A 27668-nucleotide genomic window follows, 5' to 3' on the forward strand; every position below is an offset into this window, starting at 1 on the left:
CTCTACCACTCATATCAAGGGTACTGCTTAAAATAAGGAAGGAAAAACCGAGGGCAGTCCTGATTGCCCCAGACTGGCCACGCCAACACTGGTACCCACTGCTGTGTGGCGTATCACCCCTGCCACCTACCACAGATCCCAACACTCCTGCCCCAAGGGAAAGGAGAATTCATGCATCCCCAATTGCAGACTCTCAACCTGGCAGCCTGGCTTATTCCCTGACTACCCCTCAAGCTGCCAGCCTAAGCAAACGAGTCCTAGATGTTATACATGAGGCCAGATGCCCCAGCACTAGGAAATCCTATGCTGACAAGTAGAAAAGGTTTTGCACCTGGATCCAGGCTAAGGGAGCCGGAATGGCACAACTCTCCCTACCTCTCATCCTGGATTAACTGGCAGACCTACTACACAGGAGTCTAACCTTCTCTTGTATTAAAATTCATGCCTCTGCCATCCCTGCTCATTACAGCACAGATCCTCCTCTCTTCTCACACCCTTTCATCAAACAGTTCCTAAGAGGGGCTAACAACTTAAGGCCACCTAGAAGAGCTCCTACCCCAGCTTGGGACCTTAACTTTGTGTTGGAAAAACTCACCCTACCCCCTTTGAACCTGCTGCTTCAGCAGAGTTAAAATTTATCTCTTGGAAGACTGCCTTGCTTCTGGCCATCACTTCAGCTAGAAGAGTATCAGAGCTACAAGCACTCATGGCTGTAGAGCCCTTCATCATTTTCCATGCTGACAGTCTCTCACTCAGGACTAACCAATCTTTCATGCCTAAAGTGGTTTCCAGTGTGGCTCTCAACCAATCCATAGATTTACACACCTTTTTCCCTAACCCACAAAACAAGGGGGAAAGGTTTCTGCACTCTCTAGATGTGCACAAACAGCTCAGATTCTATCTGGACAGGACTAAATCTTTCAGAAAAACTGATCAATTGCTAGTCAGCTTTGCAGCAGGAGCAGAGGGCAAGGCCATATCCAAACAAACAATCTCCAAATGGATAGCACACTGCATCCATTTCTGCTACAGACAGCATGGGAAACCACCCCCAAAGGGGGGTCAGGACACATTCCACCAGAGCAACCTCCACCTCTGCAGCCTTTCTCAGTGGGGTCCCCACCAGGGACATCCTGGAGGCTGCAACATGGACATCTGTTCATACCTTCACCAAGCATTACCACCTGCCTATCTTCTCCAAATCCAGGGCAGGCTTTGCCACCGCAGTCTTGCAGGGCATCCTAGCCAGCCCACAGTCTCCTTGACTGCCTCCTCCCTTTTTTCAGTTTTGGGAATCAACTCAAATGTAATGACTGCAACAGTGAAACACAAAGAGCATAGTACAGTTGTGTACACTTACCATAAATGTAGATGTTCAAGTGTATTCACTGTTGCAGTCCTGGTTTCCCTCCCTCCACCCCCCCCCCTTGTCTCTCTCTCCCTCTCTCTTCCTCTTTCCTTACAGGGATTTTTTGGTATTTACTTTCTAATGATGGTGTTCTTCCACCATAACCTAGCTCCCTATTTGTGGGGCTCCTGACAGTTAGGGCAAGAAAAGGTGATGTAATGGCGTTGGCTGCCTGATTTTATACCACTGATGACCTGACGTCAGTTCTGGAGTGACAGCAACCAATGCAGAAATACTAAGCCTCTGGTATTCGGGCCGACTGAGGGCTACCCCTGGCAGGATAACCCAAATGTGATGAGTGCCCACAGTCTCCTTGACTGTCAATAAGGAGAAATTAATCATAGACACTAAACAGCCTATAATTGCAAAGTACCTTGCAAAGGTAAGGGAAAACAGCTCTTAAACTTTACATAAAAGCACCTAAACAGGCATGTCCAGGGGTCAGCTTCCGGTGATTTCTCCTGTCCACCTGGTGAATCTGGGCATACTGGGGCAATGCGGCAACTGCCTCATGTACACAGACAATCCTCTCCTCCTACCACCCAACACTACAACCTGCGAGAGATGCACTTACATAGCCAAACTGGAAGCAAAGCTCTTTCAGGCCAAGATTGTGCTAGACAGTCAAGAGGAGAAGGTTAACACCTGCATCACACCTCAAGCAACTCATAGCCCTTCAAAACCCACACCGTCAACACCCACACATAGCAACACTAAACCCACATATGCTGAGGCCCTTAACATTAACCTGCCCAAGCAACAAGGACCTCCGTCAAACGCAAACAAACACCAGTCACAACCAAAGTGACACACAGCTCACAACACCAGTGTGCCACCCAACAACAGCCCCAAAGACAAGACAATGTACCCAACACTTTAGTCATAGGTGACTCTATAGTCAGGCACACTGATGTCCCACTCACCAGACTGAACAAGGAGAAAATTACAGTCAGCTGCCTGTCGGGTGCCAGGATCTGCCACATAACACATGCACTCAAGTCACTCCACAACAAGTACAAATACGACTCTGTCATTGTCCATGCTGGAGTGAATGACTTGAGATGTACCTCCCTGGACTACAGGAAAAGAGATATGGAAGAGCTCTTGGATCATGTGACCCAGGCAGGTATGACCCTAGCCCTGAGTAGCATCCTGCCTTCGCCCAGAATGATACCACAGTATAAGGACAAAATGATTGACTTCAACAATTGGCTAAGCTTCTGGTGTCATTCAAAGGGGATCCAGTATTTGTCTGCCTGGGAAGACATGATCGACAAACCACGATGCTTTGCCAGAGATGGTCTGCACCTGTCACCCCTGGGATTCAGGTTACTGGCTAAAGCCCTTGCCACCCCTGTAGTGCCTTTTTTAGGCAAGGTTCAAAGGATAAAACCACCACCGTAACAGATAGAAGCAGGCAAAATCTGAAGGTAATGCTACTCAATGCTAGAAGTCTAAACCTCAGAATGCACTCTCTCGAGGCACTCCTAAAAATGGAGAACATCAATATCTGTGCAGTAACTGAGACCTGGTGCAAGGCTCCAGAGAGCACCTCTGCAATACCAGGCTACACTTCTTACCACACTTTTCGGCCACAAAACCAGGACCGAAATACTAAAGGTGGAGGAGTGTCCATATTCACCAAGGATATTCACACCTCCAGGCTAGAGTTGCCCAACACAATTCATCTGAAATTCTCCAGGTGCAAGTAACACTAGGTAAGACTGCAATCTAAACTGTAGCTTGCTGCAGATCCCCAACCATGCCCCAAGATTCTCACTACACCTTTCTAAACATACTGGAAAATATTAAGATACAACCAAACACCCTAATACTTGGGTGATTTCAACTACCCTGCCATTAATTGGGAAAACTACTCAGGTACCAACTCCTTTTCCCAATGGTTCTTGGAATTCATAAATTCCAACGCCCTGGATCAACTAATCCATTGTCCCACCAGGGGCTCCAATATCCTAGACCTGGTCATTACCAACATGGGAGATAGATGCTCCACACCAGTGGTCACCCCCTCATTGGTCAGGTCTGAACATAAGCAAATCACCCTTGACATCCACATCCCACCCCCACCCCCAGTAAGGAAACCTCCTTAAAAAACTTCTCCAAAGCCAACTTCAAGCTACTGAAGTCAGAAGTGACAAACTTCACAACACCCACGCAGACAGGATCTGGAAGTTCGACTACAGAATCCTACACTAAGGTACTGTACGAGCACATCCACTCGTGGATGAATCGTGCCATCCCAAATAGAACCAAGATGCTCTTCTCCAAAAAAAGGAAGCCAATCTGGTGGTCCCCTGCTATAAACAAACTATACAACAGAAGGAAGAAACTGTTGCAAAAAAGAGGAAAATCCCAGGATGCAAAAAACTCCCTCACCAGCCTCAGTAAGAAGCTGAGATCCCTCATAAAATCCTCAAAAGCTAGTTACGAAAATAAAATTGCCAAAGATTCTAAAGACAGCCACAAGGCATTCTATAGTTATGTCAAGAATCTAAATGGCAATGCTCAGATCTGCTCTGAGTTGCAACAGAATGGCATTAAATATACTGATCCCAAGGATATTGCCAATATCCTGGCAGATCGATTTAGTGCCAACTTCACCCCACTCTCACCCCCTAAAGGGCCCATCTCAATACCAAAAGATTGCCAAATTCCGATAATCATGACCACACAGGTAGAAACTGCACTCTCCAAAGCTAAGAATACAGCATCCATGGGATCAGATGACATCCCAGGCTGTGTACTACATGAACTACAAAATGAACTGGAACCTCACCTAAGTGTCATGTTTAATCATAGCCACGCTTCAGGCTTCGTGCCCACTGCGTGGCGCACAGCTACAGTTATCCCCCTCCACAAGGGAGGATCCACCTTGGATCCCGGGAACTACCGTCCCATCAGTCTGACAAGCCTGATTTGCAAGGGCATGGAACACATTATCATGGAACTTATAAACAAAGACATTGGCAACCTTCAAACACTGGACCCCACCCAGTTTGGGTTTGTGAAGGGCCGATCTTGTCTCCTGAATCTGATTGACTTCTTCGAATCAGTCTCCAGAGCTGTGGACGAGGGTAAGGCAGTCCACACAGCCTAATCTGGACCTCGCCACGGCCTTTGACACCACCCCCCACTCTGGAATCATAGATAAACTTACTAAGCTGGGCATAAATCCCTACATCACTCGATGGGTTGCTAACTGGCTTACTGACAGAACCCAGACAGTAAAAGTAGCCGACTCCAAATCCAGCTCCAGACAAGTGACAAGTGGAATACCTCCGGGTTCAGTCCTGGGACCACTCTTGTTTGGCATCTACTTCTCTGAAGTACAGGCCAACACTAAGGGACTCTGGCTAACAAAGTTTGCAGATGACTGCAAACTGGGAGCCATTACTGAATCCCCAAATGATGTGGATATTCTACAAAAGGGCCTTACAGAAACAGATGCCTGGTGCCAGAGCCATGGGCTCAAGCTTAATGCCAAGAAACATATAGTTATCCCCTTTGTAAAAAATCATGTACCTATGAATTACCACATAGGTGGCAGGACACTAAACATCGAAAGTGTGATGAGAGACTTAGGGACACAGGTGGACAGTGGTCTCACTTTCGATAACCACATTGCCACAACAGTCAGGAAATCCCTCTATGTGGCACACCTCATCACTAAGGGCTTTTCATCCAGAAAAAAGGAGGTCATTGTCCCACTGTACTCATCCCTCATTAGACCCATTATAGAATACAACGCCCCGTTTGGTATGTACCTCACAAGACATCTGCAACAGCTGGAAAGGCCACAGAAATACCTCACTAAAAGAATCACAGGCCTAAAGCAGATGCCATATACTGACCGTCTAAAAAAAACTCCAGCTATACTCTGTAGCATATCGTCTACTCAGAGGCGATCTCTGCTTAACATACAAGGCCATGTCAAACCCTGAGCTGTTGGACATGCTCCACTTAAAGAAATCCCAATCCCTCAGAGTCACACGCTCCAGGAATCTAAACCTTGTCATCACAATGAACAAAACATGCTGGAGGGATAGGTTCCTGACCCAGAGACTCCCCATCCTCTGGAATAGACTGCCTATACATATAAAGCAGAGCGCCTCATTGGTCCTCTTCACAAGGAACCTTGATGATTGGATGGGAGATAGGAAATTCACCCCGGGGATCATGTCAGTCGCCCTGCTAGACAGGAGCCTGGAGAAGTAAATATTGTGGAAAGAAATACCCAGGGAATTGTTATGGCTAGGCTTGCATAGGCCCTAGGGCCGATAGCCTAGTACCAACCTATGAACCTATGTGCAACAGTGAATACACTCGAACGTCTACATTTATGGTAAGTGTACACAACTGTACTTTACATGCCCCACATTTTCTCATACCTGTAGAATTGTTAGTAGTAACATTTAAGGAGTGTGCAAAGAGGTATTTACAATTACTTGCGGTCTTAAAAACAAAGTTGGGTTCCTACCAAGCACAAATATAAAAGAAATGTTGGCACCATATCTCTCAAACTCTCATTGCAAGAGATCTGTTGTAAGCCAGAAATAATGGGGGGGGGGGGGGGCAAAGGCCCAAAAATAGGGACAGATTTTAAATATTGCTCCTGTAAACTTAGAAAGTTGCTAGAATGACAGATTTTGCATAGTTACATATTTTCTGAATGAGATGAAGTCTGAAACGTAAGTGTCTGTCATTATTTAGTATTGTTTAGTGACTTCAATCTTCAGGGCAGCCACGGTGGTGCAGTGGTTAGCATTGCCACCTCACAGCAAGAGGTTCTCTGGTTCGTTCCTCGACTGGGGTGCCTTCTGTGCGGAGTTTGCATGTCCTCCCTGTGGTCACGTGGGTTTCCTCCAGTTGCTCAGGTTTCCTCCCACATCCCAAAGACATGCTGTAGGTGGATTGGACACACTAAGTTGGCCCTAGGTGTGTGTGTGTGTGTGCCTTCTGTGGAAGGTTGGGTGCCGGGCTGGCAACTCGACACTGTAAAACTCCACTGCCAGTCATGAGCGGACAGGTGATCCGCTGTGGCGACCCCTAAACGGGAAAAAGCTGAAAGAAGAAGTGACTTTAATCTTCAAAGATTTGCCAGGAAAAATACACATTTTATGAGGATCAGACCAAAAATAAGAAGCAAAAATGTGGGCATTCTGCAAAAATCTGGACATTCTGTAAGAATCTGGACAGTTGAGAGCTATGGTTGGCACTTTTAAATGCTCTAAATCATCTATCTTTCGTAGGACCTATATAAGTGTTCACAGGCAACACCATGGTGATATGGTACATAAACTATTGGGGGAACCAGATCCTGCCCTCAGTGTAGACTATCCATAGTAGCCTAAGATATAGCTATTCAGCACCATCTCACTCAACAGGCATCTTACATACCTGAACAGGATAGGACAGACCCTCATGAATGGAAACAGAATCAGAGGGTTTTCCAGAAATTGATCCAAGTGTGGGGAACACCTCAAATAAATCTTTTCCTCCTGTCACATTAATCAGCTGACAAATTTCTGCTCCAAGACTTAATGTAAGAAGGCCTGGAAGGCAGATGCTTTTTCTTTTTCATGTATAGGAATGTTCCTGCATGCTTTTCCACCCTTTTATCTAATATCCAGGGTAATAGTGAAAATTTAGAAGGCATCCCAAAGATCATTGTGGTGACTGTCTCCCTTCTTTTGGAAATGGCCAGGGGCAATTATCACAAGCTTCCTCACACAGAAGATCAAGAGTGTTTAATGCATCTTGACCCCAAACAGCTGTGACCGTCTGCCTGGATGACAGGAGTCTTAATACATAATAGGCACCTTTTTGTATGTGCAGCAGGTATTAATGAAGCAAGAAAACCTGCTACCAGAGAATTATGTATTATTAAATGGAAAACATTTTGTAGTTGATGCCAAGGAAAGAACCAACACCCATTCAGGGCTAGTGTTTCACTGGTTCTACATTATTTGTGTTAGTTATTGTCCTCTGGCCTGTTTTACTCCTCAGGTACTGATCATTTGACAACCATTTCAGCATATCTGCCCATGGTTCCCCCTCTTTCAGTGCAGTCTCTTGTAAAAATGTTTTTGAAAGGGAAGTTGCATTCCAAGTCTCCTAGAGAACAGGTGACACCACGTTGGGATCTTAATTCTGTATTGTTAAGCCTGTTGAAAGATTCATTATTGCTAACACTATAGGGTAATCTGTAAGAAGACATTATTTTCTGAAAAATTACAACATGCTCATCTCTCTCTAATGATTTTTAAAGAACAATGCAGTGAGTATTAATTGTTAATGGTTGAGATTCATACACCTTGCTTGTAGGAGAAATCCATGCTTTATGACATCAAATTAGCAGTTGTGGAGGAGAGATTGTGTCATGAGGCCTTCTTTTAACTATGCTGATGCAATCATGTGAAGTGACAGTGGGACCATGTGAGGATGGCGCACCAGCACCCTGACACCATCGGTGCTGTTACTGTCCTGATACGAGGGAGTTAGAAAGTTAAACTGCAAAGAGCATGGACTCTAATAATCTCACTAGGAGTGTAATACAAAAGTGCTGTAAGGCTGGGAGTTATTAGAACAGTTCTCCACATGGTCAGTTTGAGAAGGGGAAAGCTGTAGCTAAAAATCCCTAGAGGACAGACTCACACGAGTTACTTTCTGACAGAATTTTTATTTCTACTGTGCAAAGCAAAAACATAACATGTTGGATAGTGCCCATGACATTTATGTGGGAAATGGAATGTCAGTTATGCTTATATTTCATTCCTGCATTTGCATCTACATTCAGTTAGGTATGTTGATATCAAGTTTCTGGCAGTCAGCTTATAGTTAAGGAGCGCATTATACAAGTACTTTGCATATCATATGTAACCATAAACAAAAAAATAAGTCTTTTGTTGTGAGGGTTTTTATTCATCATGTGGATTTTATTGCCATGACACAGCACACAAAAGCTTTTTCCTTGTACTCTGGGAGGTTACCAGCAAGAGGATTACATATTTTTTATAGCATGGCTAAACTTTTTGTGTATTTTCTTTTTTGTTCTCAAGATTTGGACATCAGTCTGTCATGATGATTTTGAAACTTATACATAACAACCTGCAAGACTATTTTTGTATGTTTTCTGTAAATAGCCAATATTTCAGCTTAAATTTACAGCAGGTATTCTTGGATACTATTTAAAGCCATCCCCATATTCAATTGCCAACACCTACCCTGTGCCTTAAATGCTTTTCTTTCCACATTCCTCATGTAGAGGACTTGATTCTTTTTGTGCGTGCCTAAAATAACCCTTCTAATTTTGAATACAGTCTGAAGACCTGCTGCTTTGTGACTGTTGCACTTCTGGCTCTGTTTGCTACCTCTCTGCTTAGGTCTTACTTGCTCATCTTTGTTCTTACTCTTGCATAATTTGATGCATCTATCAGTGTGTGTGTGTGTGTGTGTGTGTGTGTGTGTGTGTGTGTGTGTACTGATGTGAAGCTGCTTTACTACAACATGCTATTTACAAAAACACTTGCGTATTCCACTGATGTGAGACAGGTCTGCATTATTCATGATGTTCGATGACAGGTTGTCCCAGATGGCTATTGACTCATCAGAAGTTGAAAACATTTTCAGCAGGTGTAGGAGTTTTAGATCATTTCAGCGTGCTCAGTGATAACATTATATGTGTAAGAATGGCACCTTATCGAAGATCGTTTTTACTTTGTGCATCATATACACCATTTAGGTGCTGCACGGGGCCTTTTGTTCACTGGTTTGACAGAAGTAAATCTCTAACTAGTGAATATGCCATAAACCATGACATAATGGTGCTCCATCTGTATTCATGTTAACCACTGTTTTACTCAGTGTGCATTTTTAATGATTTATTTTCAGTTGAATGCCAAAGTAATGGTGACTGTGCATACTCATCTCATGGCTTACTCATAATTTCCTCAACTGATAATTTATTTCCTAAGTGAAGGTGTTTTGAGAAGTGCCAGAACATTCCAATTGCCCTTAGCAGAAGTGACCATTTTCTTTCATAGTCTAAAATTGTATTGTCTTGTCATTTGTCCTGCATCGTACTGGGCTGTCACGGCTGGATGTGATGTTAATAGAAGCAGTTCGCTTCTGTGGATGGTCAGACTGAAGGGCAAATGCACAGTGTTACACATCCTCATCATAGGTCTGCTGCCTGCTCCATCCCCCATATCATTCCCTTCTGTTATGGATTCCCCAGATAAAAGTAACACAACCTGCATGCTTCATGTTCTTAGCTAATCAAAGGCATGAGCTCAGTACCTGATTGTCTTTCATATGTACCCCAAAGGAAGAATAGCGTTTTATGATATTTTTGTTGTAATGTAGTACCACATCCATTAGTGGTCACAGCACTTAGAAGAGCTGTGTGAAAAGTACATTTCTGAATAGCTGTAAAATCTGAATTATACAATTAATATTAGAGAATGTGAAAGATGATCGCATGTACCAGTCGCCCGTGATAAATCAGCTATTTCCACCAACAGCGAGTTTAGTTGCTACACTTGAAACAAAAATGTAACTGTGGAACAACATAAATTAGTACTGCCGTGTTTTCTTCCACTTGTTAAAAAAGCAAAGGCATTCACCCATTAATTGCAAAGTACAGGTACCCCAAAGTAAAAACCTAGTAGCCTTTAAAAATCACCTTTAAAAATGCAGATAAGAACAACTTTATTCATAAAGAAATGTAAGATTCAGTATGTAAACTACAATTGAAACACAATGCGTCACATCCTTAACTAAAGCAGTGTTCTGTTTAAGTGGCATCATGTATACAGGCGTATGCATGCACAGTATAGGAGTGAGAAGAGATAGAAGAGAAATAACATTTTACCACACAATGGCATTACTTTGAAAAGCTTAGATATTTCTTTCTTTAATATCATTGTGTGACCTTTGTGCTTAAGTATTACAAACTTGTGTGGCTGGCTTTGGTCATTTGGACTTCATCCTGCTGACCAAGCAATACTGTCCACTGATAAAACCTGCATTACCCACACACAGTTGTGAAATATTGTTATTGTCTTGCCCTACAGTATTGTTGTGTATGTTGAAAAAATACCATGCTATGCAGTTTGGGAGAACTGTATGATTGTCAAAAATCTGATTCATTGGACATAGTCTACCCTAAACAGTGACTATAGGATTTTCATAACTTCAGCCCCTAAACAGTGACTATAGGATTTTCATAACTTCAGCTACACTCATCAACTCTGAAAAAGAATGTCTCTGAAGTCCCTAATGTTTAGAACTCCATTCTCTGTGTAAAGACCAGTCCATTAAGGAGGTGATGCACTCAGTAATAGTCAAAAAGCCAATACTTGTGAAGAGGACATGGCTGTTTGGGAGGTATGTACTGTAGGGTAAACAGAGAGGAAATCATTACATTTGTTCAAGTAGTTCCTCCATAGAACACCAGCAGCCTATTTATTCTTACTTCTGTAACTTTTGTTTGAATTTTTGCTTGTGTCGTTTAGTGTCCAAATATTGGGAGTGGGAATTAATACTGTATCCTTGAATACTAGAGTGGATCTTTAAAGTGAAGAATAACTACTTTTATGAGAAACTTCATACTAGAAGGACGTTTATTAATGTGAAGACTTTTTGGCTCATGCTATGCATTTTGCTGCTATCAGCCATGTTCCCAGGGGACGAAAGCCCCTTTTTATTCACCCGTTTAAGGTGACATGGGTAATCCATACCTCTCTGAAATGTTTTGAGAATGGAAGGATTTATTTTATTACTAAAAATGATACAACTTGAAAAACAAAATGTCTGTTTACAATACTATAAAATGAACTGACATTTTCTGTAGTCTGCTTAGCGAAACTTTTGTCATATGTTTTCCTCCTCCTAACCAAGTTAGCCCATTTTTACATAAACATAGTAATATGTGCCAGGTTGTGGTTTTACTTTATATAACCAGCTTTCCATCACTCAGCAGACAGTTTTTAATCTGTAAGTGGAGTGACTGAGTCAGCAAAGTAAGTCAGTGAATGGAGTAAGTGAATCAACAGAATAAGTTGTTTTTTATATCACTAATGTCCTATGCACCTCAACACTGTTATGGGTTTTGCACCCCTCTTTACCTGCGGACATTTTAATTGTTCAGCTTGGAATCTCCCTCTTTTCCAAGTGCATGTCACTAACCTGAAGATTAACAGCAGGGCCTTGTCCTTCTTTTTTATGTTGCAGAGACATGTGCAGTGAACAATGGTGGATGTGACAGCACATGCCATGATGCCATAACTGGAGTACGATGTAGCTGTCCTGTAGGATTTGCCTTGCAGCCTGACCGGAAGACATGCAAAGGTAAGCTATCTGTTTATAGATACTTTGCTGGCAAGCTCACTATTGTGCCTCCTGGGTTAATTAAACCTTGGAGGACTGTAGAGACAGATTATCTCATTAATTGTAAAGGTACAAGCTGCAGTGTGTTCACAGGAAGGTAATTATTTCCTGCTATGGGTGGGTAGAAGAAGTATTTCATAACACTTGTCATCTAGTGGAAGTCAGGATGATATTAGATCCCACAGGATGTGTACAGTGTTACAGCATGGTGAACATTCCATTAATAAGTTGCCATAAATTCTCCTAAACATTGCCAGTGTCAGTTTCTTGCCTCTGCTTCCAGCAAACAGTCCCAGGTAAGTGGAAGCCAGCAAAATGTGAAAGGTGTATTGTTTAACATAAATAATTCATTAGGTCTGAAATCAGCTGAGATAGATTGCAGTGGACTTAGTGGAAGAGGATATCCCTTTAGAGCCAATTAACAAGAGATAATAAATGATGATCATCATTTAATCACTGCTGTAGTAGCCGTAGCTATTTGGGTTATATCCTTCCAAGGATATAACAGCTGGCCAGCTTCCAAAGCTTAAAGGCACCTTTCATGTGCACAGACATTTCTCAACTAAAGCAGATGTAGCAAAAATCAGCAGTAGTCCTGGTGCCCAACCCCTTCAGAGCTTTCCTGCAGCTGCTCTCCTCTTGCAGACTTTTTAGCATTGATGGTTGACCAACATTTTTCCTTTGATGGACATATAAGTTCCATTTGAGGATAAAATATGACTGAAGCAGGATGTTTTGACTAGCAATGTTCTTTTTATGTTAGAAATGCTTTGAACTGTCATGTGATCTTTCTGTCAGTTTAAAAACTGTGGTTCTGTTATTACTTTTAGTGTAAACTTTTTTTTTTCTGAAGTTTATTCAAGTTTTTATTGATAAAGGTTTTATACATTTTTTAGGGGCTGGGGCAAATGTATTTTAATAGTTACCATTTACCAACTGTTGCTGTCATTTTACCCAGGTTTCAGGCTTCCTTCTCTGCTTTACCATGAAACAGTTTGCCTGTTCCTCAGTTTTTCCTTTGTCTGAAAAGAAAAAGAAGAAAATTTCCAAACAGCTTTTTGTCTCATCAGTAGGCTACTAGTTTGCTTCAGCTGCAGATGAGTAACTCTGCAGTGGCCAGTTCTGGCTCCTCAGACCACTCATCTGCTTCCTTGGTTCCCTCCGGTTTAGTCCCTTCAGTCACCATGGGCCAGAGGTTAGACATATTCTTTGCAGCTGTTGGGAGTGTCTTTGGTAGGCATAGGAGAGATGATCTTGATGGTCTTGGAGGAGGGAGCAGGAAATGATTTTCTACCTAACCGGACAGGGATGTCTGTCCCCCAAGGTGATGATCTTGACAGGAGTTGTCTTCTTCTATGGAAATTCTCAGATGTGACCCTACAGTGATCTGCTTGGCAAGTTCTTCTGTATATAAACATTAAGTAAGTGCTAATCTGTCCCCTTCTGGCATGGATGGGAAAGCTTTTGATAGATTTGTAAATGAGGATATTCCTCTGCCACTCTTATTTTTAGGATTCTTAATTGTCAAGCTCACATGTTAAATGGTGTCTTTGCTTGTTTTGGGAATATGAGGAACATATAGCCACTTTTCCTACTTCTGAGAGCAAATCTTCTGTGAACCCTCGTATTGCTTCTGTTTATCAAGTACCCAAACATTTCTTGAAGTGTGCTTTTGACTTGGCTGGTGCCTCTCCCGGAGCAGCTGAAACTGGGTCTGTTATTAGAAGGTTTGCATTGCTTCAATCTCAGAATTTACTTGAGGATGTTAAAGATGAGATTTTGATTTCTCCCATTGATAGGGAAGTTCTTTTTGGACCATCTGCTACTGATGTCCTGAAGAAGTGTGATTAGAGAGAGAAACTGTTCACCACGTTTAAGGGTTTCATCCCTAAATCAGGCTCCTTTTGTAAAATGCAAGTTAAGAAGCAACCTGTTGGCAAGCAGATTTTCAAAAGACAATGGCAAAAAGGCTCCAAGAAAGTGTGTGGTTAGTGGGGGGAGCTTATTAGAAACCAGGATAGTCTGCCAAGTACGAATGACCTATAAACTGTAACCCTGCTTCCCACCCCAGCAACCCGTTAAGTCTTCCCAAAATCTGTCTCTCCATTTCTTGTTTCAGACAAATGGCTTCTGAGAGTGATCCAAAACAGGGTACAGATAGCAGTGGGAGAGTCCTCTTCCTTTTCAGGAGATTCCTCCTTATCCACTAGATGAGACTTCTTTTTTCCTACCTGTCATTCAACATCTGCTGACTTGGGGAGGAGGGTGGTAGAACCTAAGCCTCTCTCTTTGACTAGGAAAGGTTTTTATTCAGAAATGTCTTCGGCACTAAAAATGCCACATAGAGAGCAGTCATTGATGTTTCATTTCTCAGTTAGTTTGGAAAGTACCAAGGTTCAAGTTCAAGTCTGTTACCTCTTATTCCCCCTTTTAGTTTTAGTAACTTTAGATGTAAAGGATAATGATAAGAGCAGTCATTGATGTTTCATTTCTCAGTTAGTTTGGAAAGTACCAAGGTTCAAGTCCAAGTCTGTTACCTCTTATTCCCCTTTTAGTTTTAGTAACTTTAGATGTAAAGGATAATGATAAGAGCAGTCATTGATCTTTCATTTCTCAGTTAGTTTGGAAAGTACCAAGGTTCAAGTTCAAGTCTGTTACCTCTTATTCCCCTTTAGTTTTAGTAACTTTAGATCTAAAGGATAATGATAAGAGCAGTCATTGATGTTTCATTTCTCAGTTAGTTTGGAAAGTACCAAGGTTCAAGTTCAAGCCTGTTACCTCTTATTCCCCTTTTAGTTTTAGTAACTTTAGATGTAAAGGATAATGATAAGAGCAGTCATTGATGTTTCATTTCTCAGTTAGTTTGGAAAGTACCAAGGTTCAAGTTCAAGTCTGTTACCTCTTATTCCCTTTTAGTTTTAGTAACTTTAGATGTAAAGGATAATGATAAGAGCAGTCATTGATCTTTCATTTCTCAGTTAGTTTGGAAAGTACCAAGGATCAAGTTCAAGTCTGTTACCTCTTATTCCCTTTTAGTTTTAGTAACTTTAGATGTAAAGGATAATGATAAGAGCAGTCATTGATCTTTCATTTCTCAGTTAGTTTGGAAAGTACCAAGGTTCAAGTTCAAGTCTGTTACCTCTTATTCCCCTTTTAGTTTTAGTAACTTTAGATGTAAAGGATGATAAGAGCAGTCATTGATCTTTCATTTCTCAGTTAGTTTGGAAAGTACCAAGGTTCAAGTTCAAGTCTGTTACCTCTTATTTCCCTTTAGTTTTAGTAACTTTAGATGTGAAGGATAATGATAATATTCCTATAGCCTCAGATTTCAAATATTTTAAAGGTTTTGTCTTTGGATTCCACTTTCAGTTCTCTACATTACCCTTTGGGGTTATCCTCTTCACCAAGGGAGTTCACAAAATACCTAACACCGGTGACAGCCTGTTGCAGACTGCAAGGTATACACATTTTTCTTTATTTAGATGACTTGCGTAATTTTGCAAAAACTTTTTCAAAGCTTCATGAACCTCTCACTTGGGTAAGAGATCTCCTTAATAGACTGGGTTTCCAGAAGAACAGTCTAAAGTCCCATTTCACTCATTCCCTCAGGATTGCATTCCTGGGGTGTTCCGTAGATGCTTCAGTTCAAAGAGCTTTTCTTCCATAGGAAAAAGAAGATCTCTATCTCAATCCGTTTCTGATTTTTTCTACTCAGTCCAGGACTTCAGCATGGGAATATCTCAAGGTGCTAGGATTCATGACATCCAGGATTAGGGTTGCCACCTCTTGCGATGCTTAAAACCAGACCAAAGCCACACCCCTGCTCTGCCTATGACTCTGTCCAGGCACACGCCATCTCCACACACAACCACACCCATTTTATGATTCACAACGCATATGTCATTAGGGTGTCCCTTATAGTCTATTATCATGTGCCTAATCTACGTTGTGTTACTCTTTTTCTCTTTGTTGTGAAGTATCTTCAGCTCCACTGCATCGCTTTAGTGACATTTTTTGTGGAAAAAAGACTAAGGCTGCTTTTTAACAAACTCCTATATTCTGTCCACACTCTACACAGAATATCAGAGTTTGTACTTTGATTTCCAGATAGTCTGAAATAATACTGGATAGGTGGCAAGCCTTTTCAGGATTCTTATGATGCCTGTAGCCAGACTCCAATGAGAAAGATTAAATGGTATCTACAATTTGTTTGATCCCAACATCAGCATAGGTTCACAGGTTCATAGGTAAGTACTAGGCTATCTGCCTGAGGGCATTTATAAGCCTAGCCAGAGTGTGTTGGCTTTCGCCGCCCCATTGATTAATTAACTGAGCCTCTGTCAAGCAGGGCCAATGAAGTGATCCCAGGGCTGCACTTTCGGTTACCCATCCACTCGTCAAGGCTTCTCTTGAAGAGTGTTAGTGAGAGGCTATGCCTAATGTAGTTAGGAATTTTGTTCCAAAGCATGGGGAGTCTCTGTGACAGGAATCTATCCCTCCAGCATGTTCTATTTATTGTTGTGGTGAGGTTTAGCTCACTAGAGCGCGTGGCTCACAATAACATGGATTTCTTTAGGTGGAGCATGTCCATCAGTTCTGAGTTGGACATGGCTTTGTAAGTCAGGCAGAGATCACCTCTGAGTAAGCGATATGCTGCTGAGTACAGCCAGAGTTTTTTCAGTCGGACTGCATAGGACATATGTTTGAGGCCAGTAATCCTCTTGGTGAGGTGCTTTTGTGGTCTTTCAAGCTGTTGGAAGTGTCTTGTGAGGTACATCCCAAATGGGGCATTGTACTCTATGATGGGTCTGATGATTGACGAGTAGAGGGGCACTATAACCTCTATTTCTAGATGTGAACCCCTTAGTAATTAGATGGGCCACATAGAAGAATTTCCTAACTACTTTGGCAATATGATTGTCAAAGGAGAGATTACTATCTACCTGGGTCCCCAGATCTCTTATTACCTCTTCTGTATTAAGGGGGCTGCCGAATATGTGGTAATTCGTGGGTGTTTTGTTTTTCCCAAATGGGATGACTATGCATTTTTTGGCATTTAGCTTGAGGCCATGACTTTGCCACCAAGTGTCCGTCTCAGTAAGGCCTTTTTGGAGGATGTCTGTGTCAGCTGGAGAGTCAATTATGGCTCCCAGTTTGAAGTCATCTGCGAACTTGGTTAGCCATAGTCCTCCTGTGTTTGCCTGTATTTATGAGAAATATATGCCGAACAGTAGGGGTCCCTGAACTGAGCCTTGTGGGACACCACTTGTGACTGGTTTAGAGTCAGACATGGAGCCCGCTGTTCTTACCGTGCGAGTTCTGTCTGTAAGCCAGTTGGCAACCCATCTTGTGACGTAGGGGTTTATGTTCAGGCTGGTGAGTTTTTCTATAATACCCGAGTGAGGAATGGTGTCAAACGCCTTGGCGAGATCAAAGTAGGCTGTGTGAACCACCTTTCCCTCGTTTATGGCCTTGGTAACTGTCTCAAAGAAGTCAGCTGGGTTTAGTAGGCATGATCTGCCCTTAACAAAGCCGAACTAGGTCGGGTCAAGTGTTTGGAGGTTCCCAGTGTCTTTGTTAATGAGTTCCATGATGATGCGCTTCATAGCCTTGTAGACCAGGCTAGTCCGGCTTATGGGGCGATAGTTACCAGAGTCAGTTGTGGCCCCTCCTTTGTGGAGCGGAATAACCATTGCTGTGCACCATTCTATGGGCACGTAACCTGTGGAGAGGCTGAGGTTGAACAGCGTGTTTAGGTGGGGGGGTTAGTTCGTTCTGTAGTTCGTGCAAGATGCAGCCTGGGACACCATCTGGCCCCATTGATGCTGTATTTTTTGGCTTTTGAAAGGGCTGTTTTCACCTGTGCTTCTGTGATTTCTGGGACACTACACTTTTCCGGTATTGTTGTGGGCCCATTTGAAGGTGAGAGGGAGGTGAAGTTTGCACTGAATCTATCTGCCAGTATGTTTGCAATATCAGTAGGTTCAGTATATTTTGTGCTATGTTGTACTATCTCAGAGCATATCTGCGAGTTGCCACTTAGATTCTTGACATAGCTAAAGAAGGCTTTGGGGTTATCTTTCGAATCCTTGGCTATTTTTCTTTTGAAGTTAGCCTTGGATGATTTTATGAGGGACCTTAGTTTCTTACTAATACTGATCAGGGATGTCTTTCCTTCTTGGGATTTGCTTTTTTTTTTAATTAGTTTCCTCCTTTTGTTGTATAACCTGTTTATGGCAGGGGTCCACCAGACTGGTTTCCTTCTCTTAGGGGAGTGAGTCTTGGTTTTGCTAGGGATGGCATGATCCATGCATCCTTGTATGTGCTCATAGAGTGCAATTGTAAAGGATTCTGCATCTTGGGAAGCGTTATCCTTTAGCGTGGGGGCTGTGAAACTTAGCACCTCTGCCTTAAGTAAGGGGAAGTTTGCTTTAGAAAAGTTTTTCACTGTGGTTTCCTTGGTTGGGGGTGGTGGTGGGGTGTGGACATCCAGGGTGATTAGTTTATGGTCTGATCTAACCAGCATCCCCTGAATTTTCAAATTCCAGTTTTGGAATTTGTAAAAAAAAAAAAAAAAAGGGAACTGCTGTGATGGAGACACTAGTTTTATCTGAATCCAGGTCTCCCATATTTTCTTCTAGCTCCAGTACAGTCTGTAACAACAAATGCTTCAGACTTTGCTGGGAGAGCTGTGTCTTTGCAGTAAACGTACAGGGTGTTTGGAAGAAAAATGACAGACCAAAACATACAAACATTGGAGGTATTGGCAGTTGCACTCAGCTAGATCATTTATATGTCGCCCTCAGGGACCTCTACAAGTGATTCCAGAGAACATGACCAGGATGTGATACGGACTGGAAGGTTCTAGATTTTAGCTTCTGTGCAGATTAGCCATGGTAGCCTGAGATGTAGCAATTCAGCACAGTCTTACTCTACAGGCATCTTACATTCTATCAGAGCAAAACATTGTGGCAGACAAGATCAGCAGGACCATGACAGACCTCACCAGTGGAAATTGAATCAGGGTTTTTTGCAGAATCTGATTCAGCTGTGGGGAATACCTCAGGTAGATCTGTTCTCATCCATTTAGAACAAACTGACAAAATTCCTCTGTAGGACTCCTTGCAAGCAGGCCTGGAAAACAGATGCATTCCCATTTCCTGGGATGGGAATGTCCTTTATGCCTTTCCACCCTTTCTAATAGGTTCATAGAAGATTACTAGGCTAACAGCCCAAGAGCCCTTACAAGCCTAGCCGTATTTAAACCAAGTTTTCCAGTTTTTAATACCTAGGTGAACGAAGTTCACAGAGCCTATGCTATGGTATTTAATACCAACTGACTCTGTCCTTGAAGTAGTAAATTTACAATTACTCATCCATTGGTCTAGGTTGCGCTTGAAAAAGGTCCAGGGAAGGGCTTTGCTCAACAGGAATGGAAAGCTTGTTCCAGAGAAAGGGTAGTCTCTGAGAGACATAATTATCTCCCAACAGTATTTATTTATGTCAGAAGCTATGTTTGATTTACAAATGTTTAACATTTCCATCAGGGCTGGATTGGAGACTGCCATGTAGGCCAGACACAGATTACCCCTTAGTAGTCTATAGAGGACAGAAATACGATAGGGCTTTCAATCTTTCTGTGCAGGGCTTATCTTTTTATACCCAGATCACTTACTACTGGATCTATGCTTGTGTGTGTGTGTGTATGTGGGGGGGGGGGTGCTGTCTATTGTAACTAGCTGGGATATCTGCTTTCCCAAATGGAATAATTATGCATTTGTTTGCATTTTGTTTCAATCCATAACTCTGGCACCAATCATTTGTCTGCGTTAATCCTTTCTGCAGTGTGTCAGTATCATTCGGGGATTCATTGATTGCCCACAATTTGCAGTCATCTGCAGACTTGGTCAGCCAAAGGCCATCTGCGTTTGCCCTGACTTCTGAGAAATAAGTACCGAACAGGAGAGGGCCTAATACAGAATCCTGTGTTATGCCACAGGTGACTGGTCTCTTTCCAGAGGTGAATTCAAACACTTTGACAGTATGTGTCCTGTCAGTGAGCCATTTCACTACCCACCTGGTGATTTAGGGGTTTAAGCCCAGTTGAGAGAGTTTCTGTATAATACCCAAGTAAGAAATTGTGTCAAATACCTTAGCCAGGTCAGGGTAGGTTGTATGCACAGTCTTTCCTTCATTCATGGCCTTGGTGGCCTTATCAAAGAAGTCAACCAGATTTAATAGACATGATCTGGCCTTAACAGTTCCAAACTGGGTTGAGTCCAGTGTCTGGAGATTACTATGTCCTTGTTGATAAGCTCCATGATAATTCTTCCCATGGCCTTGTAGGTGAGGATAGGCAGGCTTATCTGTCTGTAATTCCTTGGGTCGGTTGATGGTCCCCCTCCTGTGCAGAGGGGGATGACTGTTGCTGCCCTTCATTCTACCAGAAAATAGCCGGTCTGGCAGCTGTGGTTAAATAGGGATACAAGTGGGTTTGTTAGGGCTTGTTTTAAGTTATTTAAAAGGTGATCTGGGTTGTTGTCCGGGCCAACTGATGCTGTGTTTTTAGCCTTAGAGAGCACAGAGATGATCTGCTCTCTTGAGATAATAGGCTGAGGAATGGTGATAGGTTTACTTTGGGGATGACCATTGGGGATAGGGGGTGAAGTGTAATCCAAGTCTGTCAGCTAGCAGGTTGGTTATTTCCTCTGGCTGATTATGGATGGTGCCATCCACACCCAGCAGTGCGCATAGCTGGGTATTCCTGTTAAAATGTCGGATGTAGTTAAAAATGCTTTGTAATTTTCTTTGGCTAGGGTGGCTATTTTTTGCTTTTGAGGACCTGACCAGATCTCTGATTTGTTTGTTGAGACTAGTGATAAGATTTCTTCTTCTGCTGAGTTTGTTCCTGCTTATTTTTGGACATTAGTTTGCTTCTTTTGTTATCCATCAGGGTGGCTTGTTGCTTTAATCCAGTCCCGTACTGCTGATTCTATACAACTGCTTAAGTGGCTGTACGGGGTATTGGTGTACACCTCTGCACAATATTCTGTTTTTTTCTGTGTTTGGAGGAGCTTTGAAATTTCTTATGCCAGCGCATAGTAGGAGAGAATTTGTCTTGGAGAAATTCTTTAGCGTTTTTGAACTTGATTGGGTATCTTGCCTTATATTTAATTCAAAGGAGATCATTTTGTGGTTCAATCTTACCAAAGAGGAGATTACATTGTGTGTGTGTGTGTGTGGGGGGGGGGGGGGTGCAGCACTCTCCCATGTTCTGGAGTACCACACCATGTTCAGGATATTTAAAACTCCTAGTGGTTATGCTGACCAGCTGTTGCAGGGCATTTGCATTGACAAAGTCCAAGAACCTCTGAGCCTGCATGTTAGTGGTCATGTACATTATCCAGTTAATGGTAGTATAGTTAAAATCCTCCATGCATAAGGTATTGGACTGCATGGTGAGTGACTCCATTAAGGCCGGGTACTCTATATTTTTCCTGGTTCATGTTGGAGGACCTATAGCTAGTAATGATGTGGTAGGGAATTTTGCCGATGGTTAGTTAGACATGGAGTAGGTGTAGAGAATTATACTTTTGACCAGTCTTGAGCTGTACTTATCCGTGACGAAGATGGATACACCTCCTGCTTTTGCCCTTTCTTGCTCGTTTAGTGGCCTGAATGTGTGGAAGGCATTGCAGCCTTACATAGCTGGGTGCTTTCTGCAGCTCTGAACCATGTCTTCATTACTGCACAGATGTCTGCATTTTCCAGGCTGAAGAGTGCTTCTAGGAAGTGCAGTTTCTTGTTTAGACTCCTAGCACTGAGCAGTAATACCTTGAGCTTATCTAGAGAAGATTTTGTTATGTTGGGAGGTTAATTATTTTGACACTGCTTAAAAAAGTCACTACAGACATGGCCGCACCCTTTTCCAGTATCTGAAAGCCTAGAGGAGACAAAGCCATAAATAAAAAGGGAACAAAGGCCCAAAAAAACAGGGTCAATTTTTAAATATTCCTCTTATAAACTTAGAAAGTTGCTAGAATAACAGGTTTTGCATTGGTATGGATTTTCTGAAGGGTATGAAGTCTGAAACTCCAATGTCTGTCATTATTTTCAGACCAAACATATGAGGCAAACATCTGAATATTCTGCAAAAATTTGTACATGTGAGTGGTATGTTTGGGATCTTAATTTTGTTCTGGAAAAATAACTCATGCTACATTTGAACCAGCACATCAGACTGATCTGAGGTTCGTAACATGGAAAACAGTGTTACTGATTGCTCTGACTTCTGCATAAAGAGTGTTTGACTTGCATGCTCTTATAAGGGGTCAGCTTTATCTCATTTTCAACAAAGAGGATTTCTTTGAGAACTGACTCTTCATTTATGTTTGAGTGTTATCAGAGTTTACTTCAAGCAAAGTTATCCATCACTCTGTCTTCTTTTTTGACAGTGGTACAGAGATAAAACAGACAAAGGGAAAGTTTTTATTGACTTGATGAATAATAGTTTTTATAAATGAGTTATTAAAGTTATGTACATGTAAAAGGGACTGTATTTTAAGGAAATTTGTTAGCAAGTACTTTTTAATAAGTGATGAGGATTTTAATTTATTGCTACGATACTATAAGGTTTTGCTTAAAGTATTAGCTGCTGACTGAATCATGTGACTGTTTTTGTACTATTTATATTGGTTTTGCAGAACTTAATTTTTATCTGATGAAGTTTTACGAAGTGTAAGATAAAAGTGCTCATTTATTTGTTTTATTAAAGTTATATGGTATGTCTATTCCTGTGTTGGCATTCTTTTTTATAATTCAGTTTTAGGTACAGAGAAGGGACATTCCAGTTGGACCTTGGCTTCTTCAGTGGCTTTTCAGAAACTTATAGAAGCTAGAATTATTCCAGGAGCAGTAATTCACTCTTTGTGCAAACATTGTCTTAGGAGTTATATATCATTTTCAGTCATTGTTAACTCCATGTAGTTCATTTCTAGCCACTCTGAGTTTGAATATGAACACTTAGTGCCTAAAAGTGTCCTAAAGGTGCAATGGTGGAGTTCTGGTAGTACTGCATTTTAGACCAAAAAATGTCCTAAAGTTGCCATGGTGGAGAATGCCATGTGGGGATTCTGGTAGTACTGCATTTTAGAACATTTCATGTCCAACACTGCTTTTAGCAACGTCTTCGGTTTCCTTGTCAGTGCCAGGCCACCATTCACAACTCTAGACAAAGAGCTTCATTTGTCCTGCTGCCTGCTTTGTATAGTATTGAGTATTTTGTTTTGAGTTTGGCAGGGATTACGTCTGTGGAGTTGCACAGTAAGATTCTCTGACATATAAAAAGATGCATCTCATTAAAACCAAGGTGCAAGAAGTCATTACCATTTGGTCTTTGTTTTAGAATTAAGTTGGGTATCATTTTATTTATACTTTGATGACAGGGTTACCCTCACTTGGCCAGTAGCCTGTTTTCAGAGGAGACCCAAGGTGGTATTCTTACTTAACCAAACGAAATTTGGCCAGGGCAAAGGGAAAATTCCCCCTTCACTTTTCAGTAAGTGTTGTGGAATATTTTATTTCCATCTACTCTGCCACCAAACCAGGAAGCTGGGACCTCAGTTTAACATCTCATCTGAAGGTTGTCCCCATTATGCTGCACTGCAATGTCAGTATTTGGAAATTAATACAAAAACTTGGTGTGGCAATTGAGAATCCATGATCTTCTGATCTTCCAGGCAAGTGTGTTTACCTTTGGAGCCAGTGACATTAACATATAGTAGTAGTGGTTAATTTCTGCTTTCTCTTTCGTGGCAGTTTTTGTTATGGGCAAATGATTTGCAATAAACATAGGTTCATAGGTAGGTACTAGGCTATCGGTCCAAGGGCCTACGTAAATCTAGCCAACAAGGTTCCCTGGCTTATGCCACCCAAGAAAGTTATTTTCCTGTGCCACTGTCAAGAACATTCAGCGCATCTACATATATTGCCTTCTCAGGTTTTTTTTATGGTAGCCATAGTAGTCCATCAACATTATGTTGCCTTACTTTCTTATATGCAATACTATGTAGTGTCCCACTAGAAGTAGGGGTCACCATTGTAACTGGTTTATAATATTATGAATATGTGCTTCTTGTGGGCTGGATTCAAGCAATACTGTCTAGGAGTCCATAACTGGCATGAACTTTCATCTTTTATAGATGCCTGTTGAATTTCATTATGCTCCAGTATTATAGTAAAGGCTTTTCTTTCAGTATGGGCATTGTCATATTCAGCTTTAGACAGTAATCAAATGCTGTGTGCACTCTTTTGCCACCCTGGAGTTCAAGTGATAGAACAAGACCAGTTCCTTAAAATAAAGTGTCGCACTCCAGTTTAACATCACCCTCATCAAGCCCCTATAACACATTTTCTCCCTAGTGTTCAGGGTATTGTGTCAGTTGTCACCATTTCTCTAGATTCAGTGCTACTGTTCTACCTTTTTTTTGACAGTCATGCTTGATTGTCACAGTTATTCTCCCATTCAGTCCTTCCTTCTCTTTTTCTTGGATGCTATTGATGTTCTTCATGTTTCACTGTTGTAGTCATCACACTTGAGCTATCTGCCTGCAGGTAGCCTTCAGTCGGCCCGAATACCAGAGACTTAATATTTCTGTGTCGGTTGCTGTTGCTTCAGGACTGACGTCAGGTCATTAGGGGTATAAAAACAGGCAGCTGACGCCATTACACCAGTCTTTCTTGCCGAGGAGCCTGAAGCAGAAGCAGTGCGCACAAGTGCCGGTCGTCCGCTGCCCTGAGTTTTCGTTTCCGAATTGAATCATCCTGAAGTCTTCTAAAGCTAAGTACCCCGTTGGGGATCCTTTTTTCTTGCTCTAACCGATGTCAGAAAAAGTTAACAATTGTCTCGCCTGTGGAAAGCAAATACCACATCGAGATTTCCATTCTTACTGCGTCACCTGTTTAGGCCCAGACCACGACGTACCACGCTGTCGGTTTTGTGTCTTGTTCAACACCTGAACTATTCATCGTGCCCTTATTGTCACTAAATACTTTCGTTCTCGATCTCTGTATTCCGAAATGGCATCGGTAAGCCATCCGACTACCGATCTTCTGAAAAAACGTAAGGATAAAGACAGAGACAGACCGCACAGGTCCAAAACTACCGACGATGCTTCCGTTAAGCTAGTTGCCAGTTCGCCAGTACTCAGTGAGGTGCTTTCGCAACCCCTGATGCCCTCTTTAATGGATTCGTAGGCCTCTACCGAGATCTGTTTGGAGTCCGGTATGCAGCGAGACTCTTCTTCGACTACAGAACCTGCAGATGTCTCTACCTTGGATGGGTCCGGAGCTGCTGAGCAGGCACCAGCTTCTGAGGAAGTTCTTCGGTCTACCTATATTCAACACAAACTGACAACTTCTTTCACGTCTTCAGTTCTGTCTAAAACTACCGAGTTTCTAAGGCCAAGAGTATGAGCTATGCCTAAAAAAACAACAACCCAAACTCATGCACCTGCTTCCTTGCCACAACATCAAATGCTTAAAATGGCAGAAGACCTTATAATGCTGATTAGGGGAAGCCAGCCTTCCCCTGCTAAGAGAAAAAGAGACCTGTCCCCAGCAGCTTTAACAGACCAAGAGTCTGATGACTCTGAGGTATCTGATTATGAAGACATGCCTTTATCTGCTTATGAGGATTCAGATGCAGAGGAATCCATTCCCTCTGCTTCTCTTCCAGAGGATTTTTCTTTTGGTGAAACATTACATACTTTAAGAGAACATTTCTACTGGGCATGCAAAGACTATCCTCAGACCAAAAAGAGACTTTCTAGATTTGCCACAACATAGGTCTTTAGCAATACCCCCAGCCCTGGATGTTGTGGATGATGTCATTATGGAATCTAGCCTTAACTCCTGATACTTTACCCCCTGCTCCTAGGAAACCAGACAGGTACTACAAAGTTCCTGACTCTCTCAAATTCCTTTTCCAAAATCCTACTGCTGACCTAGAGGTCATCTCCTAGGGACCTAAATGTATCAAAGCAACTACAGCTAAGAATCCCACCCCTTCGGACACAGATTCTAGAGCTTTAGACACACTGGGTAAGAAAGTATACACCTCTGCAACTCTCACCATTAGGGCTTTGAATTGCCAGTTTCACATGCTGAAGTACCAACAACATATTATGGAACTTGTTAAGCAAAAATTAGCTACCTTTACAGACTGTCCAGGAAATAAAGACTTACAAGAGCTTATGCATTCTGCAAGCCATGTCAGCAAGCATACTTTGCAATGTGGCTTTGATGCCCTAGAAGCTTCTTGCAGGGCAGCAGTCACTGGTTCTGTACTGAGAAGGCATGCTTGGCTTAAGGAGCAGACCTTGCCAGACCACGTCAAATCAAAATTGCTAGACGCTCCTTTGAACAAGGACAATCTGTTTGGCACCAAAGCAGAAGAGGTTCTTAAAAAGATGGAAGAAAAAGCTAAATCTATGCAGACAGTCAAAGATTTCTTGCAAGTACAGCCTCCTAGATTCAGTAGGCATTGCCCCTCAAAGCATTGGTCCTTTCCAGCCCCTTCAAGGCCATCTCAAACGAGACCCAGGGGAAACAGACCCCCCCCCCAGACTACAGTCTCAGGGTATGCAGAGATCTAAGCAATAGAGTGCCTCCACTTCAAAACCAGGGAGTGCTAAGCCACCCCCTTACGGAAAGAATTTACAATAACTTCTCAACTCCACTCCCCACCTCTGCTCAACTGCTCATGCCCCTAGGAGGAAAACTTGCCCATCATGCAAAAAACTGGACTTCCATCACCAAAGACCGATGGGTCCTCAACATTGTATCTCAGAGGTACATATTGTACTTCCACTCACTGCCAACCCCAAAAGGGTTCCCAGACCTTCCTCCAAACCAGTGGGCAGAGGCACAAAACCAAGTTCACTCCCTGCTCTCCATAAGGGCAATTCAGCCTGTTCCTGCGGAACAGATAGGTCAAGGGTTCTATTCCAGACTTTTCCTGGTACCCAGAAAAGAGGGCACTTGGTGCCCAATCCTAGATCTTTCCATTCTAAACACCTTCCTGGTGGTACCAAAATTCAAAATGCTCACCCTTCAGCAGCTTCATCCTATGCTGGCAAAAGATGCCTGGTTAGCCACCCTAGACCTAAAAGAAGCCTATGTGCACATCCCGATCAGGGACTCATGCAGGAAATACCCACACTTCAGGGCAGGATCTATGCATTATCAGTTCTCTGCATTTCCCTTTGGCTTATCCATTGCTCCCAGAGTATTCACAAAATGCCTGGCTCCAACTGTTGCCTACTGTAGACAGAGAAAAATTCAAATTTACCCGTACTTGGACGACTGCCTGATTCAGGCAGACAGTCAGGAAATGCTGTTGCAGCACCTGACATTTGTAAAAACAAAAAAACTTCTAACCTCCCTGGGGTACAATATCAACGAAAATAAATCAAAACTAGTCCCCAGTCAAAAGATTATATTCCTGGGAGCAAGCTTGGACACAGCATCCCAGATGGCATTCCTTATTCCAGAAAAACAAGCCTATCTGACAGTCCACTTCACTCAAATGGCCACCAGAACCTAGTCATCCCCAAGGAAAATCCTGCAGGCCCTAGGGTTCATGGCCTCTTGCATCCTACTAATTCCGTATGCCAGACTGCATATGAGGAAACTTTAATGGTACTTAAAAAGTCTTTGGTGCCAACATTCTCAGGACCTGGAAACTGCCATTCCTATCATACCTTGTCTAAGGACAGAGTTTCTTTGGTGGGCAGCAGCATGCAACCACAACAAAGGACTCCCCTTTACTCAACCCCACACCACCCAGACC

The 27668-nt window shown here is 42.4% G+C and overlaps 1 protein-coding gene across 5 annotated transcripts in view; it reads left to right on the forward strand.

Moving 5' to 3' along the window:
- Positions 1-27668, forward strand: part of SCUBE3 (signal peptide, CUB domain and EGF like domain containing 3) — a 3541316-nt gene that overhangs the window by 2288247 nt on the left and 1225401 nt on the right. For all 5 annotated transcript variants that reach the window (XM_044076569.1, XM_044076573.1, XM_044076571.1 and 2 more), the window contains one exon: positions 11663-11779. In XM_044076569.1, the coding sequence (XP_043932504.1) occupies positions 11663-11779 (117 nt within the window). The remainder of the gene's footprint in view (positions 1-11662; positions 11780-27668) is intronic.

This window comes from Protopterus annectens, chromosome 7.part0 (assembly GCF_019279795.1).
Source record: "Protopterus annectens isolate FY-2018-M chromosome 7.part0, PAN1.0, whole genome shotgun sequence".
NCBI classification, from domain to species: domain Eukaryota; kingdom Metazoa; phylum Chordata; order Ceratodontiformes; family Protopteridae; genus Protopterus; species Protopterus annectens.